Source organism: Vulpes vulpes, chromosome 13 (assembly GCF_048418805.1).
Source record: "Vulpes vulpes isolate BD-2025 chromosome 13, VulVul3, whole genome shotgun sequence".
Taxonomy (NCBI): Eukaryota; Metazoa; Chordata; class Mammalia; order Carnivora; family Canidae; genus Vulpes; species Vulpes vulpes.
In genome coordinates, this window is record NC_132792.1 from 135294226 (window position 1) to 135312621 (window position 18396).

The 18396-nt window shown below is 34.9% G+C and overlaps 1 protein-coding gene across 5 annotated transcripts in view; it reads left to right on the forward strand.

Moving 5' to 3' along the window:
- The window catches only part of RABGAP1L (RAB GTPase activating protein 1 like), a 724498-nt gene that overhangs the window by 44863 nt on the left and 661239 nt on the right, over positions 1 to 18396 (forward strand). For all 5 annotated transcript variants that reach the window (XM_072733070.1, XM_072733072.1, XM_072733073.1 and 2 more), the window contains 2 exons: positions 14781 to 14951; positions 16356 to 16548. In XM_072733070.1, the coding sequence (XP_072589171.1) occupies positions 14814 to 14951; positions 16356 to 16548 (331 nt within the window). In that variant the 5' untranslated portion in view covers positions 14781 to 14813. The remainder of the gene's footprint in view (positions 1 to 14780; positions 14952 to 16355; positions 16549 to 18396) is intronic.

An 18396-nucleotide genomic window follows, 5' to 3' on the forward strand; every position in this document is an offset into this window, starting at 1 on the left:
GAATTTACTCCTTTTCCTTTTAAATTCTGCTTGGTGTTATATTTTGGTATACTTTCATAGAGTGTGTTATATGAGAGACGGTTGGAATAAAAATGTTTGTAATAATGTAATAATTAGCAGTCCTTGGAAAGGTAATATGCTAGCAAATAGATTTCTCAACTGAGGATTTCTAGATTCTACTTCTGGCTATGTAACTTGTTAGAGAAATTATTTAATTTCTTTGTGCCATAGCTCTTAAGAAAAAAATCTATATTTCTTCTTTACATATTCAGAAGATAAGTGATGTGTAGAAGCTTTAGAGCTTAGAGATCTTGGAGATCAACTAGTCCAATATTTTTCAGATAAAGAAATCAGTGTGTTCATAGAAGTAGAGATGCCTTTCTTATGGACACACTGGGCCAGAAAGAAATGTGGTAGATGCTCTATGCGGCATCATGCAACATACTAAGTGTTAGATGGTGACCCAAAGATCACCAAACTTTGGTTTTATTATACCAACGGGGGCTGTAACTATAAAGTAGACACTTTAGTGATGGTCTTTTTCATTATGTGATGGATTTTTTTCCTCCTTGACCATATGCCTATCTGCTGGGCACAAAGCTCACTGTTGGTCTTAAGCCAAGTTCATGGAACTGTGAATTGTATAGCCATCAGACTTTGATTTTCCAGGCAGTAAGTGACTATAATATAATGTATATAGTTTTATCAACCTTATTCTTGAATATATTGCATATATAACTATGGCAGTAAAACTAAGAGAAAGATCTAGAGTTAAAGTAATCTTCATTGAAAAGTTTGAGAATATTTTCAGAATATTTTTCATTTATGTTATTGCTTAGATATTGCTGATTAGGGTTTTCTAAACTACAATGTAATTCATTGGTCAAAGTTTTAATAAATTGAGTATGTCTGGAATTGAATATTAGTATTAGAAGGTTGGCGTATTGGAGTATATTTTAATTCAGTGGAATATGAAAATTATAGAAATCACTAGAATTTTTAGGTAATAGTTGAAGAACCATATCAATATCTCCTTGAGAGATTTGTTAGTTGCAGTGTTAGCTACTTCTGATTTTTATTTAATCTAAAGATATCATAATAATACTGAAGACATTTGAAGTTTATTTATTTATTTTTAAGTAATCTCTACACCCAATGTGGGGCTTGAACTCACAACCCTGAGATTGAGTCCTGTGCTCTCTTCTAAGTTAGCCAGGTGCCCCTACTGAAGACATTTAAAAATACGTCACTGAATTAGTCAGCCATTGCTATGGTAATGCTATATAATAATGCTGAAATGTTCGACGGCTTACAACAACATTTAGGTTTTTAACCCATGGTTTAACTCATGGTTTTGTGAGAGAAACTCTACTTGCTTCTGTGGATTGGATTCAGGTTATTCTCATGAGTCGCATTTTGGGTCTCTTGGCTTCCTGGACCACCATCTTTTTATGGTAGATGGCAGAAGCTCAAGAGACCAAGCCAAGTTTTGTTTTGGGATTCCTTTTTTTTTTATTTTTTTATTTTTTATTTTTTTTTTAAACTTTTTATTTATTTATTTATTTATTTATTTATTTATTTTAATTTGTGATAGTCACACAGAGAGAGAGAGGCAGAGACACAGGCAGAGGGAGAAGCAGGCTCCAAGCACCGGGAGCCCGACGTGGGACTCGATCCCGGGTCTCCAGGATCGTGCCCTGGGTCAAAGGCAGGTGCCAAACCGCTGCGCCACCCAGGGATCCCTTTTTTTTTTTTTAAATTTATTTATTTTATTTATTTATTTATGATAGTCACACACAGAGAGAGAGAGAGGCAGAGACATAGGCAGAGGGAGAAGCAGGCTCCATACACAGGGAGCTCGACGTGGGATTCGATCCCGGGTCTCCAGGATCGCGCCCTGGGCCAAAGGCAGGCGCTAAACCGCTGCGCCACCCAGGGATCCCTGTTTTGGGATTCCATTGACCAAAGCAAATTACATGGCTAAACCCCAAATTATTTGGGCAGGGAAATATTTTGTTCCACTTACTCTAATGGTGTTACAAAATCACAGGATAAGGGGCCTAAATGTAACAATTCTGTAATAGAAAAGAAAATTGATAACAATAATCTGATCCACAACAGTCACCTATAAATATTACCATCTTAATACAGGTTTTTGTTTATTCATAGCAAGTGTTAATTCAACATAAAAGTACTATTCAATAATTGTGAGACAAGCAATATTTACATATTCCTTTTCTATTCTGTCATTACAGTTTCAGAATTTTTTTTTTTTTTTTTTTACAGTTTCAGAATTTTTATTTTTAATTGAGGTATAGTTGACATATAATAGTTTTAGATATACAACATAGTGATTCAACAATTATATACATTCTGAAATGCTCACCACAAGAAGTGTAGTTACCATGTGTCACCATACAGACTTACAATATTATTGACTATATTCCCTCTGCTGTACTTTTCATCCCCATGACTTTTTATTTTAATTTATTTTTTAAGATTTATTTATTTGAGAAAGAGAGACACAGAGAGAGAGAGAGAAAGACTGCACACAAAGGAGACAGGGGCAGAGGGGAAGGGAGAGGAAGAGAGAATCTTGAGCAGACTCCATGCTAGCACAGAACCCATAATGGGTCTAGATCCCATGACCCTGAGGTTGTGACCTGAGCCAGAACCAAAGGTCAGATGCTTAACTGTCTGAGCCACCCAGGTGCCCCATGACTTCCTTATAACTGGAAATTTATACCTCTTAAACTCCCTTCACCTATTTTATCTATCTTCTCCACCTGCCTCCCTTCTGGCCACCACTAGTGTTCTATATTTTGAGTCTCTCCTCGTTTGTTCATTTGCTTTGTTTTTTTTTTTTTTAGATTCCACACATAAGTGAAATCACATGGTATTTGTCCTTCTCTGTCTGATTTACTTCACTTAGCATAATATCCTCAGAGTCTATCCATGTTGTTAACAAATGACAAGATCTCTTTCTTTTCAATAGCTAAATAACATTCCATTGTGTGTGTGTGTGTGTGTGTATATATATCCCACATCTTCTTTATCTAGTCATCTACTGATGGACACTTAGGTTGCTTCCATATCTTGGCTATTGTAAATAATATTGTAAATAATGCTGCAGTAAATACAGGGGTGCATATATCTTTTTGAATAGTATTTTCGTTTTCCATGGGTAAATACCCAGAAGTAGAATTACTAGATCTTAATGGTACTTCTAATTTTAGTTTTTTGAGGAATCTCTATGCTGTTTTCCACAGTGCCTTCACCAATTTCCAATCCCACCAGTAGTGCGTGAGAGTTTCCTTTTCTCTGCATTTTTGCTAACACTTGTTATGTTTTTTTTTTTTTTTGGATACTAGCCCTTCTGACTTGTGTGAGGTGGTATCTCATGGTGTTTTTCATTTACATTTCCCTGATGATGAGTGATTTTGAGCATCTTTTCATGTGTCTGTTGGCCATCTGTGTGTCTTATTTGGAAAAAATGTCTTTTCAGGTACTCTGCCCATTTTTTATTGGATTTGTTTTTGTTTGTTTTTGGTGTTGAATTAATATGAGTTTTATATATTTTGGATATTAACCCCATATCAGATATATCATCTGCAAATATCCTCTTTCATTCAGTAGGTTGCCTTTTTTCTTTTCTTTTCCTTTCTGTCCCTCCTTCCCTTCCTTCCTTCTTGCTTTTCATTTTGTTGATGGTTTCCTTTGCTGTGCAAAAGCTTTTTAGTTTGATGTAATCCCAATTGTTTATTTTTGTTCTTGTTCCCCTGGCCTGAGGAGTCCTATCCAGAAAAATATCCCTAAGGTTGATGTACAAGAGACTACTGCTTATGTTTTCTTTGAGGAGTTTATTGTTTCAGATTTCACATTTAGTCTTTAATCCATTTTGAGTTTATTTTTCTGTATGGTATAAGAAAGTGGTCTAGTTTCATCCTTTTGTAGGTGGCTGTCCAGTTTTCTCAACACCACTTATTGAAGAGATTGTCTTTTCACCATTGTTTATTCTTGCCTCTTTTGTTGTAGATTGAGCATATAAACATGGATTTTTTTTTTAATCTGGGCTCTCAATTCTATTCTGTTGATCTATGTCTTTTTGTCTTATTACTCTACTGTTTTGATGACTGTAGCTGTGTAGTATAATTTAAAATCTGGCATTGTAGATTTCAGGTTGTACTACAAAGCTGTGGTCATCAAGACAGTGTGGTACTGGCACAAAAACAGACACATAGATCAATGGAACAGAATAGAGAACCCAGAAGGGGACCCTGAAATGTACGGTCATCTAATATTTGATAAAGGAGGAAAGACTATCCATTGGAAGAAAGACAGTCTCTTCAATAAATGGTGCTGGGAAAATTGGACATCCACATGCAGAAGAATGAAACTGGACCACTCTCTTTCACCATACACAAAGATAAACTCAAAATGGATGAGAGATCTAAATGTGAGACAAGATTCCATCAAAATCCTAGAGGAGAACACAGGCAACACCCTTTTTGAACTCGGCCACAGTAATTTCTTGCAAGATACATCCACAAAGGCAAAAGAAACAAAAGCAAAAATGAACTATTGGGACTTCATCAAGATAAGAAGCTTTTGCACAGCAAAGGATACAGTCAACAAAACTAAAAGACAACCTACAGAATGGGAGAAGATATTTGCAAATGACATATCAGATAAAGGGCTAGTTTCCAAAATCTATAAAGAACTTATTAAACTCAACACCAAAGAAACAAACAATCCAATCATGAAATGGGCAAAAGACATGAAGAGAAATCTCACAGAGGAAGACATGGACATGGCCAACAAGCACATGAGAAAATGCTCAGCATCACTTGCCATCAGGGAAATACAAATCAAAACCACAATGAGATACCACCTCACACCAGTGAGAATGGGGAAAATTAACAAGGCAGGAAACCACAAATGTTGGAGAGGATGCGGAGAAAAGGGAACCCTCTTACACTGTTGGTGGGAATGTGAACTGGTGCAGCCACTCTGGAAAACTGTGTGGAGGTTCCTCAAAGAGTTAAAAATAGACCTGCCCTACGACCCAGCAATTGCACTGTTGGGGATTTACCCCAAAGATTCAGATGCAATGAAACGTCGGGACACCTGCACCCCGATGTTTCTATCAGCAATGGCCACAATAGCCAAACTGTGGAAGGAGCCTCGGTGTCCATCGAAAGATGAATGGATAAAGAAGATGTGGTTTATGTATACAATGGAATATTACTCAGCAATTAGAAACGACAAATACCCACCATTTGCATCAACGTGGATGGAACTGGAGGGTATTATGCTGAGTGAAATAAGTCAATCGGAGAAGGACAAACAGTGTATGTTCTCATTCATTTGGGGAATATGAATAATAGTGAAAGGGAATATAAAGGAAGGGAGAAGAAATGTTGGGAAATATCAGGAAGGGAGACAGAACATAAAGACTCCTAACTCTGGGAAACGAACTAGGGGTGGTGGAAGGGGAGGAGGGCGGGTGTTGGAGGGGAATGGGTGACGGGCACTGAGGTGGACACTTGACGGGATGAGCACTGGGTGTTTTTCTGTAGGTTGGTAAATTGAACACCGATAAAAATTAATTAAAAAAAAATCTGGCATTGTGATACTTCCAACTTTGTTGTTCTTTCTCAGATTGCTTTGGGTATTTGGGATCTTTTGAGGTTCCACACGAATTTTAGGATAACAGTAATCTCATTTACCACAGTCACTTATACATTTTACTATCCTAATAAATTAAAAAAAATAATTTTTCCATATTTTGCATTCTATTTTTATGACATAGGAATATTATATAGCAACAATCATAGTGTGCCTACCTTTAAAAATTCCTCTTTTTCCTGTGATGACTTCTTATTTTGGTTATAAAGCATTCTATTCCCTTTTAAGCCATCCTTTGTAGGTACCCCTTCTATTACCTTTTCTTCCCCCCCCTGTAATTATTTCAAGTAAGTCATTTGCTTTCTTTTTTTTCTTTCTTCACATTCAGTATTCTGTTTATGTGGGAAACTGTCAAATTTTTAGATACTGTCATCTTCATCTAGATTTTTGTTCTCATACCTAGTATATGAAAACCTAGTAAAATATATCTTATGAGGGGCCTGGTTGGCACTTTTGGAAGCATAGGTGACTCTTGATCTTAGGGTTGTGATTTTGAGCCACATGTTGGATGTAGAGATTACTTAAAAACAAAATAAAAAAAAAAGTATATATATTTATATATGTCTTGTATGTCTTTTTGCTAGCATGTAATTATAGTAGGACTTATGAGGTTTCATGTGGCAGAAACTCAATTTAAACTAGCTTATGCAAAAAGCATTTATTGGAAGGGATATTTCATAGAATCAAAAGAACAGTGGATACCAAGACTGAGGATGGGAACAAATGGAGTTACATCTCAGGATTCTCTCAAACAGCATGATAGGGGCTCGACTAAGACTCTCTTGCTTGTCTGTATTTAGAATTTACTTTTCTCTTTCACTGTATATTGGCCTCCTTCATATGGGGAAAAATATGGCCACCAACAATTCCTAGTTTATATCTTAAAGTTTCTGCTGTAAGAGAGACAACTCTCATGATGAAGTCTCTGGTCATCTGGTCATCAAGAATCTTAGGAATTGGGTTAATTGGTCTAATTAGTTTGGATTCAGTGTCTATCTTTGGATCTGTTTGGCCATGGTGTTGAGATTTCTATAAAGGCTAAGAGGTATGAACAGAGGGAAGGCTTATTCTCAGAAAAAAAGTTTCGAGATTATTGCCAAAGTAGGTATCCACTAAAGTAATATAAATTAGGAAGGCCCCTTTGTGCCCTTTTCAGGGATGGGGACATACTTGCATACGTATAATCATGTTGGTGTGGCTCTTGCCTGAGAACTGGAATAGTGAATGGAGTGTTCAGTAAGAAGAGACTATGGTAGTCCCCCCCAGTCCTGCCCAGACTGGCTCAGTTTTTCAAAGCACAGAGGCCTTATTGTTGGTAAATGTTGTTCCAAATTATTCAGGTCCATTTTCTTATTGTAAATTAAGAGTATTTTCTGTTTCTACTATTGTAATGAGTCTACTATAGTTTGAATTCTTATGCCTAATAGTCGTTGCAGCCTGTCTTGTCCAATTTTGACTCACACTCATATTTTCAGTGTTCTATTTTAGTTCAAGAGACACTTGAAAATGAATAGGTACAAACACATAATCTAAAAGCAAGAAGCTGGCTAACCACATTTGGCACAAAAAGAAATTGGACCATGTGCACCACGATTTTATACTTTTGAATGTGTTCAGTTATTTTGGGAAGAATATAGCTTCCAGTTAGACTTTGCTTAATGTTGTTACACTGTTTCTAGTATATGTGAAAATTGTAGTTTTAGGCATCCAAGTGAGGTGTTAATTTAAGATATATTGCTCATTTGACAAAAATGATGTGACATTGAAGTAAGAATTAAAAGTCATTTCACTTGATAAAATTGGCAGAACTGCTATAGGTGTGGGGGATAAGTGTGTTTGAGTGGTTCAATTCAATTGAAAATATTTATAGAGCTCCTTTGGGTTCAGAGAAGGGGGAAAGGGGAAAAATAGAAAAAACATTCATCTAGATTTTCTGTAGTACTGATAAATTTTCTGCCGCTTCTCTTACACCTTCAAAATGCCTAAAGAATAAAAATGTGTATGCCTTGTTTTGTTTTGTTTTTGTACCTGAAGAGACAAACTTTTTATGTCAGATTTTACTTTCTAATTTTTGGATTATAATAGCATAGCCTTTTAACTAAATGCTTGTAAAAGTAGTTTTGCTTTCAATCACTGCTCTTCACATGTTGAGTTGAAATGGATGTGTTAGTCTTGAGGTCACAGAACAGTGAACTCTTTATTATTTAAAAGACCCCTGTAGGAGTGTTTGGGCTGCTCAGTTAAGTGTCTGACTTCAGCTGGGTCATGGTCACAGGGTCATGGGATCAAGTCCCACATCAGGGTCCCTGCTCAATGGAGTGTCTGCTTCTCCTTCTCTCTCTGCCCCTCCCTCTGCTTGTGCTCCCTGTCTTATTCTTTCTGTCAAATAAATAAAATCTTAAAAAAAAAAGACTCTGTAAATTTTCCAACTGTTGTTTCTGTTTCTTTTGATCAGAAATAATAGCAGATCTGCAGCAGAGAAAGTAACATTTTGTTTAGCATACTGTTGCATAGTAGTAGACTTAGCAAATTATATTTTGAATTGACTTGTTGAAATGGAATTCTTCAACACATCACATGGAATGAGAATCATAAGTGACTTTAGAACTCATTCAGTCCAACTTCCTATCTGATGCAGGAGTCTGTTCTGCTACATCCAAGTTAATTGACTTGTTTATTAAACAGATATTTATTGAGCCCATGCAATCTGTGGGCACTATGCTGGGGATGTGTTGGTGAGTAAAATAAAAATAGACATATTCCCCTGACTTTGTGCATAGTTAAGCTTGTAGTTGAGTGCTTAGTCAGTTGGTCAGTCTCAGCAAGTTGGGGAGAATTAACATGTTAACAACATTGAGTATCTATTTATTTATTTAGATCTTTTAAAACTTCTTTCATCAGTGTTTTATAGGTTTCTTACTTATAGATCCTACACATGTTTTATTAGATTTATACCTAAGTATTTCATCTTTTTGTGCAATGATAGATGGTACTTTTTTTTTTTTTAAACTTCAGGTTCCAATTGTTCATGATTTGTATGTAGGAAAGAAACTGATGTTTGTACATTGGCCTTGTATTCTGTGACCTTTGTATACTTGCTTATTCTAGGAGTCATGAGTCTTGTATACCTGGAGTGTAATTCTTTTTATGTATTGTTGAATATGATTTTATAATATTCTGTCTTTAATTTTATTGTAATCTGGTTTTGGTCTTAAGGTAATGCTGGCCTCATAAAATGAGTTACAAAATGTTTCCTTTTTCATTTTCTGGAAGAGATTGTAGAGAATTTATATTAGTCTTTAAATGTTTGGAGAATTCACTGGTGAATCTATCTGTGTCTGATGCTTTCTTTTTTAGAAGGTTATTAATTATTGTTAAGTTTCTTGAAAATTATAGGGCTATTCAGGATATCTAATTTTCCTGGTGTGAATTTTTTTTAAAAATTTGATACTTTGTTCATCCGAGTCACCAAATTTATGGGCCTTAAATTGTTTGTAGTATTCCTTTGTTACCCTTTCAATGTCCATAGGATTGGTAGTGATGTTTGCTCTTTTATTTTTATATTGGCAATTTGTGTCTTCTCTTTTTCTTATTTAGCCTGGCCAGCAGTTTTTCAATTTTGTTGATCTTTCCTAAGACCATCTTTTGGTTTTGATTTTTAAAATTTTTCTGTATTTTCCTGTTTTAATTTCATTGATGCCTGTTATATTTTTTTTTTTATTATTTTTCATCATTTGCTCTTTTTCTAGTTTCCTATGGTTCCTAAAGAAGCTTATGCTATATATTTTAGATATCTTTTCTTTTCTAGTATAGCATTTGGTACAATTTTTTTTAAGATTTTATTTATTCATTCGTGAGAGAGAAAGGCAGAGACATAAGCAGAGGGAGAAGCAGGCTCCCTGTGGAGAGCCCGATGTGAGACTTGATCTCAGGATCCTGGGATCACGACCTGAGCCAAAAGTGAGCCACTGAGCCACCCAGGTGCCTTGAAACAAATTTCTAAGTACTGTTTTCATTGTATCCCGCAACTTTTGACAAGTTGTATTTACATTTTCATTTAGTTCAAAATATTTTTAAATTTCTCTTGAGTCGTCGTCTTTGATTAGATGTATGTTCTTTAATTTCTAAAACCTGGGAATTCTCCAGCTATCTTCCTGTTACTGATTTCTGATTTAATTCCATTACAGTTGAGAGCATATTAAATGATTTTTATTTTTTTAAACTTGTCAAGGTGTGTTTTATGGCCCAGAATATGGTCTCTCTTGGTGAATGTTCCCTGTGAGCCTGAAAGAAAATGTATTCTTCTGTTGTTAGATGGAATATTTTATAAGTGTCAGTTAGATCAAGTTGACTGGTAGTGCTCCGCAGGTTGTTTATATCCTTGCTAATATTCTGCCTGCTTGATATGTCAATCTCACATAATACTCTTCTTTATCTCCTAGTTTTGAAGTCTGCTTTTTGTAAAATCAGTATAGCTATCCAACATTTTCTCTTCTTTTTTTTTGAATGTTAGACATTTATTATTATTAAGCACCAATTTAATATACACAAATTTCAAGTTACTGTTCTTCAACCCACTCTCCCACCCCACACCCAAATTCCACACTTAGCCTCCAGCAGTTTGTCAAAATGATCATTTAAGTGTTCCTACCAGTTTATGGCTCCAACAGCTTCCTCTTCAGGTAAGATCTGACTTGCTGCCTTTCTCTAGATTGCCTGTCTCTCCCGATTTTGGGATGGCAGTTTGTCTCCTGAACTCAGTTCTCTGATGGATCCAAGAGAAGCTACTGATACTTAGTTTGTCCAAACTTTTCTTGTAAGGAAAGAGTGATGACTTCCAAGCTTTTTAGCTGAAACCAGAAGTTGGGATTATTTGTCTTTTTTATTATTGAGTTGTAAGAGTTCCTCATGCAATCTGGACTCAAGATTCTTTTCAGATATATGATTTGAAAGTATTTCCTCCTCTTGTCGTTTTTAGTTTTACTTTCTTCATGTAATCATTTTCAACACGAACATTTTAAATTTCAATACAGTCCAGTTTATCTATTTTGTTCTTTTGCCAGTGTGCTTTTGGTGTTGTTTCAGAAATCATTGCTTAACCCAAGGACATAAAAATTTACTCTTGTTTTCTTCTAAGAGTTTTATAGTTTTAGCTTTTACATTTAGGTCTGTGGTCCATTTTGAATTAAGTTTTGTGTATGGTGTGAGGTAAAGGTTCAACTCCATTCTTTTGCATGTGAATATCTAATTGTCCTAGTACCATTTGTTGAAGGCTGTACTTTCCCTACTTAAATCTTATTTCCTGCCTGTTGAAATATTTTAAAGTGTCGGCTTTGCACAAAATTCTCAGATTTTTGTGTTTGTGTGCAGATTTAGTAAGTATCTGCATTGAAATTCAAAGAAATGTTCAATAAGATAGCATTAGACAAACTTCTGAAAGTATCCCTGAGGCCCTTAGAGGCAGAATTTGATGCTAGTAATGAGAGCTGTCTTAATTCTGGTAAACTGATAGTTTTCTTGTTAGCCTAGCAGAATATCTAACATTCTCTTGGGCTAAAGAAAACCTCTTAAAAATGGACATTTTGGGATGCCTGGGTGGCTCAGCAGTTGAGCATCTGCCTTTGGCTCAGGGTGTGATCCCAGGATCTAGTCCTGCATTGGGCTCCCTGCATGGAGCCTGCTTCTAACCCTCTGCCTATGTCTTTGCCTCTCTCTGTGTCTCTCATGAATAAATAAATAAATCTTAAAAAAAAAAGGACCTCTTATTTGAATGGAGGAATTATTAGTATTCATTAACATGCCGATTTAGAGTTAATGGCCAGGTTAACTATCACTTGCCTAAGAAGAATGTCTTGGGGAAGACATAACTTGATGGAGGGAGGAGAGGCATAGAGAAGGTTCTGTGTGCATTGTGACAGATACCAATCCTTGGAGTCTAGGAATAGGTGAGGAAACTAAATGAGATGGTATGGTATAATGTCGTGGCTCAGAGCATGTACTTTGAAATCAGAATACCTGTTTTGAATCCTGGTTCTGTGTTTGTTATTTGTGAGAACTTTAGCCTGATTAATGCTTTTAACAATAATTTGTTCAACACCTTTATTGAATATCTACTCTGTACTAGGTATTACACTGGGCACTTGATCTTCCCATGTAAACAGTGAGTTGGAATTAGAGTGGGGGTTTATTTAGACAGGCTTAGCATCAGGGGTGGCCTTAGGCTTCCCTGTCTTCCTTGACATATCTCATCTTTTTGCTCTCACCCATGCTCATTGTGATCTATCGATCAAGGCCTCCTTTCTCATAAGCCTTTTCTCTTACCTGGGCTTTTTGTATTTGCTCTTTCTTCTAATTGAAGTTCTTTTTCCTGGTTCTTTCTATGGCTTACTCACTCTTAGTAAGCCCAAATGTCAACTGGGTCCATATTGCCTCCTACTTTCTCATTACCTTTTATAGTATATATTCCAGTGTGGGATCCTGATTTATTTTTTCTATGTTATTTCTCTCTTCCATAAGAATGTTAGTTCTAGGAAGACTGGGAGTATATTAGTCTCATTTATCATTTTAGTCTCCAGTCCCATTATAGTTTCTAAAACGTAGTAGATACTCATTAAATATTTGTTGGACGGATGAATGAAAGCTGATACTTGTAGGAATCAGCCATATGAAAGTAGGAAGCAAATGCTAAGACCCTAAGATGAGAAAGAACTTCCTGTAATTAAAGAACTGTAATGGTAAAGTGACAGAGGCACTTTATTTGGCTTTGTAAATCCTGGCAAGTAGTTTGGATTTAGTTTGAATTTTAGTGACAAGATTTTAGAATGGAGCTTTAATGTAATCTAATTTATTTTCCGAAAGATTTCTTTGGCAGCTCTGTGAAAAGGGATTAGGGAAAGAGAAAACTGGAGTAGTAGGAGATGGATTAGGAGACTTTTTTAGTGGATGAGAACACTGCCTGGATTAGGTTGGTAAAAATGGCCATGAAGAAATGAGAATGATACAGGATTTATTTTGAAGGTGGGGCTAACATGACTTGCTGATATGAGGAATGAAGAAATAGAGTTAAATTAATAAGAATGATACTCAGATTTCTTGTTGGAGCAACTTGGTAGAAAGTGGTGTTATTTACTGAAATGGAAGATCTGAATAAGGAACAAGTTTGGAGGAGGCATTAGGAATTCCATTTGGGTCATGTTTAAGGTACTAATTAGAATTCCACATGGAAACATAAAGCAGAAAGTTGGATTCCAAATAAGAAATGTAGAGGACGTTTGGGTTGGGATAGAAAACCGTCTATATTCTAACAGTCTCTAAAAGATTTCTTTGGAAATCTTTCTTTGGAAAACTTCTATTTAGGAGACTGTTAGAATATAGATGGTATTTAAATACATGGTGATGAGAGATATTACTTAGTGTGTGTGGCAAGGAGTCAGAAAAAGGCTCAGGACTTGAATTTGGGGGAATTTCTAACATTTAGATGTTAAGTCTAGGAGTGGCAGCTTGGGCTTGCAGAAGGATTGGCCACAGAAAGAACACTGGAATGTGTAGCATCTTGGCAATCTAAGATTCATGGGACAGCCTGGAAGGGTAAAGACATGGCCTCTAATACATAATACATTTTTGGAAACATTACCTGCAAAATAAAAAACCTTTGGAGGACTTGAAGGATTTAAAAGTTAAAAGGAAGGATATTCATATGTCAAACAGAATTAAATGATGGCTAACTAATTACACAATCCTAGAACAAATAATTATTCTTTGTTTTGATATTATTGGAAATTTTGAGTTTTGATAAAGATGGAAGTAATTAATTTTTTAAAGTGTAACCTGAAGCTTAGAGTAAAGCGTTCTTTTGGCCAAGAATAATGGTGTTAGTGTCACCTAAAGGCAAAATGAGATATTGCAGTTATATTTATATGAGGCAAAGAACAGGGTAACCTAACAAATGAAGAACAGAACAGAGTAACCTAACTGAAATGAGAAAAAACAATTCTGGGGGTAAAGTGTGGATCAGCAGACTTAGAGTCCTGTGTTATTTAGCTCCAGTTTACTTGTCTTACCCCTCTATCACGTTAACCTTTGGTCACTGAACAGATTGTTTAATACATGGTTTTTTTTTTGTCTTTTACATTTCAGCTCAAATATTTCCGAGTCCTTTCCTATCACCTTGAGTTAAAAGTTGTCCCTATACTTTTTACAGCGATTCTTTGTCATAGTAACTTATCTTCTTCATAGCCTTTAGAGTGATTCAGAATCGCCTTATTTGCTTACTTGCTTGTTTTCTTACTAGTATAAGCTCTGGCAGAGCAGACACTTTGTCTGCCTTACTCACTCATATGACCCCAGTGCTGGGTACTATGTTATATAGTATACAAGTTCACTTAAAAATTAGTTCTGTGAATATTTAAACTTCTGGAAGTGATAGACAATGTTGAGTTTCTGTGCTGTACAGATCTATCCAGAAAACAGAATTACACTATATTTGATGGCAAAAACATTGTTTGCCTCATGAATGCAATGTGAAAGCCTTGGCCTTTTCCCCCTTCCTTGTACTGATAAGTGATAATGTGTCTGGAAAAGAAAAGATACATGGCTTAGGGTGTTGAATTCTTTATTAATCGGTCAACCTCAGTGGCACAGATGAGATATTTTAAGGTATAATACCTGGTCTTGAGATAAGTGTTTGGAAACATTTTGATTTAATTATAAAGTAATTTCAGTGAATATTTGTGTGAGTGAATTTGGTTTCTAGTATCATCCTTAATTCTATATATAAAACAAAAATATTATTTCTAGGAGAAATACAGAGTCAAACTGTAGTAAATCTGTTTCGTTGTGACATGGGAGGGTCTGTATTGTTTTTCAGCGAATAATATAGTTCTCTTAGTCTGGAAACACAGGGTGAAGAGAGTACATTTCCATTATGTGGCCCAGTCCAAGAAGGTAGCCTCTCTAGTTTTGAGATAATTACCTAGCCAGCAGAATTCTTCACATGAACCATTTTTAAAGGCTAAGTATTGATCAGGTACTTAATAGTTCATGTTTTTGTTCATAACATATGTATATTTTAAATCCCTGTGGTTTTTGACTAGGTGGATGTGGAAAGAGAAGTCTGTAGAATTGAAATGGAGGTCAGAGCTTCATTACAGAAGGTTAGTGGGTCATCGGATTCTGTGGCTACACTGAACAGTGAAGAATTTGTTTTGGTTCCTCAGCATGCAGATGATACTTCTGCAAAAGATGATGAAAAACCTGAACTGAAGGTATTTCTTTCCACTTTTTTTTCCCTTTTCCCTCCCTTCCTCCCTCCCTTCCTTCCTTCCTTCCTTCCTTCCTTCCTTCCTTCCTTCCTTTCTACAAATGGTACTATTTTAAATTATTGTTTTTTAGTCATGAGGTAAGACTGATCTCAAGAGATGTGTAAAATACAAAGGTTTTTCTCAATACCTACCTTGAATAGCATGTGTTTGATTTTTTGTATAGGCTAATTATTTGGTTTCTGTATTTTTAAAGTTTGCTTTTGGTTATTTATATTTTATTTCAGAATTTTAGAAAGAAGGAATAGAAGGGAAAATAGGAAAGGGTAATTGGGGAATTAGACTTAAATTTACATAAGACTTAACCATTACCTGGATATTTTTGTCTCTCTTACTGTTGAGTTTTTAAAGTTAATTATATAAAAGTTATGTTTGTTTTTACTTCAGAAATAACTTTATGGTTTTTATGTTTTAAGTCAACTGGCAACACTCTAGCATGTGATTTAACAGTTGACTTGTCTGAATATTTTTTAGGCATATGTCTTATATTTTTAGCAGTTATATTTTTACTCAAACAAAAATGATCCTTTTTCATTTTTGTTGTCTTTCCTAACTCAAAGGTAAAGAATTAAACAAGCCCAGGTATACATGCTTGAGAATTGCATAACCACCTTCTGAAAGCAGGAATAGAGAAACTAGTTGAAAGTACCATATATTGTTTATAACTTCTATTTTGTATTAACTATGGCATCAAAAGTATATATCAATCTAATAAAATTTTATAAAAATTACGTTATTAAATACGCATTTACATTATGTTGAGGATATATAGTTTTATAAGTATATTAAATCAATCAATGGTTTTATTTAAATTTAAGTATATCTGTATTTAAATGACTATTTAAATTTATTTAAATACCTGGATTTTAGTATTAATGTGTTTAAAACATTTATTAGGCTTTGTGTTTCACCTGCTTTTGAGAGAAGGATGAGTCAACTTAAATGTTAGGAAATTTCCAATACTCCTCTTGGCAGCAAGCAAGCAGGATTTATAAAGAAATCACAAATATATTATGCTATGATAACAAGAAATATGACTTTTTAAATAGTATAGTAAGCACTCTATTTAAACTTAACTGTTCTTCCCTGTAAAACACATAAATTTAAGGTTACTTGGTTTTTAGAATGTGTTCTTAAGGAAAAAAAGAAAAGGAAAGGAAGGAAAAATCTCTGTAAATTAGATCTTGGATCAGATATAGTTAGGTGCAACTGTATAAGTTCTTGGTATTTAGTAATTTATGTTTAAATTTAAAATTTAGCTTGTTTTAATATCTTCTAGAAATAAAATATTTTCATTAAGCCCCAGAACCATAGTATGATTGAAACAGAATTGTCTTGCTTTCCCTATAGGTAGTTTCTAATGGTGATGAACAATTGGAGAAAGCCATGGAAGAGATTCTGAGAGATTCTGAGAAAGGGCAAAGCAGTCGTCTTGTTGATTGTCGAAGTTCCAGTGAGATTTCAGACCATTCATTTGGAGATGTTTCAGCCAGTCAAACAAATAAGCCATCCCTTCAATTAATTTTGGATCCCTCAAATACAGGTACTATATCAAGCTCTTAAACACTGTAAGAGAAATGGGATAAAGTGATCTTGAAAATTTTAAGATGAAAATTTAGAAGTCCTTTTCATTTTGTTTTCTAAGATCAGGGCTACCAGCCACCAGGTTTTTGGTTCTAGTCAACAGTTCCCATTTTGGTTTTTACATTTTTCTACATGTGAAATCAATGTCAGTGTTATTTGAGAACAGGGACTATATCTGGGTCTTTATTTTACTCTTAGCACTTGGCACATAGTAGGCACTTAGGAAATACTTACTGAATAATTGAATAAATTCTTGTGTATCCGGAAATAGTGTAATGGACGCTATGTTTGATGTGATATACCTTTTTACTTAGTTTGGCTACAGTTATTTTAGATTATCGTTTGTGAAAATTCTAAGTAAAAAAGCGTATCAATTCCATCAGTGTATTAAGTAATAAATACATTTGTGATTGAATGGGATTTATAGTAGAAATACCAGCTTATAATGCAAAATCGTTTTGAGTATAAAAAAAAGCCAAACCAAACCAAAGCCAACTCCTACTTAAGCTGAGTTAAACACTAGGGATGTTGTTTGATCTGGGCTCTGATAGTGTTTTTTGTAAACTACTCAGCTTTGATCTTCTCCATGTCACCTTTCAAAGTGGCTTCCTTTATGGTCATAAAGTAGCAGCAAAAATTGGTAACTAGAGCCAGGTGATTTGTTCATGGCTTGTGGCAGAGTGGAAAGGCTCTCTTTTTTTACCTATTGAACAAAAGTTGCAAGTTTCCCTACATTGAACCATTTTCTAGTAGCCAAGGTAATCACCTGAATTGATAGTAACTGATGGTTACATTCAAACCCTGAAATCACACTGACAGACAATATGGAATTATCCTGATTGACTCAGAGCCAATGATCTGTTTCTGAATGTTGCTATACGGTAAATATAGATTAGGCCAAAGTGCTACACAATACTATAATACTTACTCCAAATAAGCCTATAAGAAGGAAATATTGGAGAATATCTTTATGATTGGGTAGGAACAGCCACATCATTTTAAAAAAGATAGTTATATCTGTTTTAAAAATATATTTATTTATTTATTTTAGAAAGAGTGCATGCATGGTGTGGGGAGGGGCAGAGTGGGAGAGAGAATCTCAGGCAGTCTCCCTGCTAAATGAGCAGTCTGACTTGGGGCTCTATCACATGACCCTGAGATCATGACCTGAGCTGAAACCAAGAGTCAGATGTTCAATTGACTAAGCTACCTGGATACCCTGCTAGTTATATTTTAATACATAAAAACTTAAATCTTCTTAATGAGAATGGTACCATAATAAATGGATTTCTTGGCTTTGATTTGCATTTTAATTAAATTTTTAGACAACCACATTTTAACATTAAAAAACCCATTCATATATCATACTCATGGGATTTCCTCCAAATGGACCATTAGTGATAGGCACCAAAAATTTCAATTTTTTGTTTTTATTTTTATTTTTTTTTACTCTGTCCCACTGACACATTCTCAGCTACTCTATGTAATAAATATGGCTTACTGATAGACTAGGAGAAGATATTTGTAATGTGTTCGGTCCTCAGTAAAATGCCCTGGTTTGGTAACTCACTATAAATACTTATAGTCTCAATATATAGTCGTGCAGCTAGAATTAAGTTCAGGGGAACTTAAGCTAAACAGTTATGTATATATATTTTAAGTAAAAATACAAGATTAGCAACAACCTTAATAAGTATTAATTTTTGTTCTTGATTAAGAGACTGTGAGAGATTGTATTACTCATTGTGCTTTATCTTTTGAATTTCTTAAATCTCTTCTCCTTCCAAGAAGCCCAAAGCACACTGAT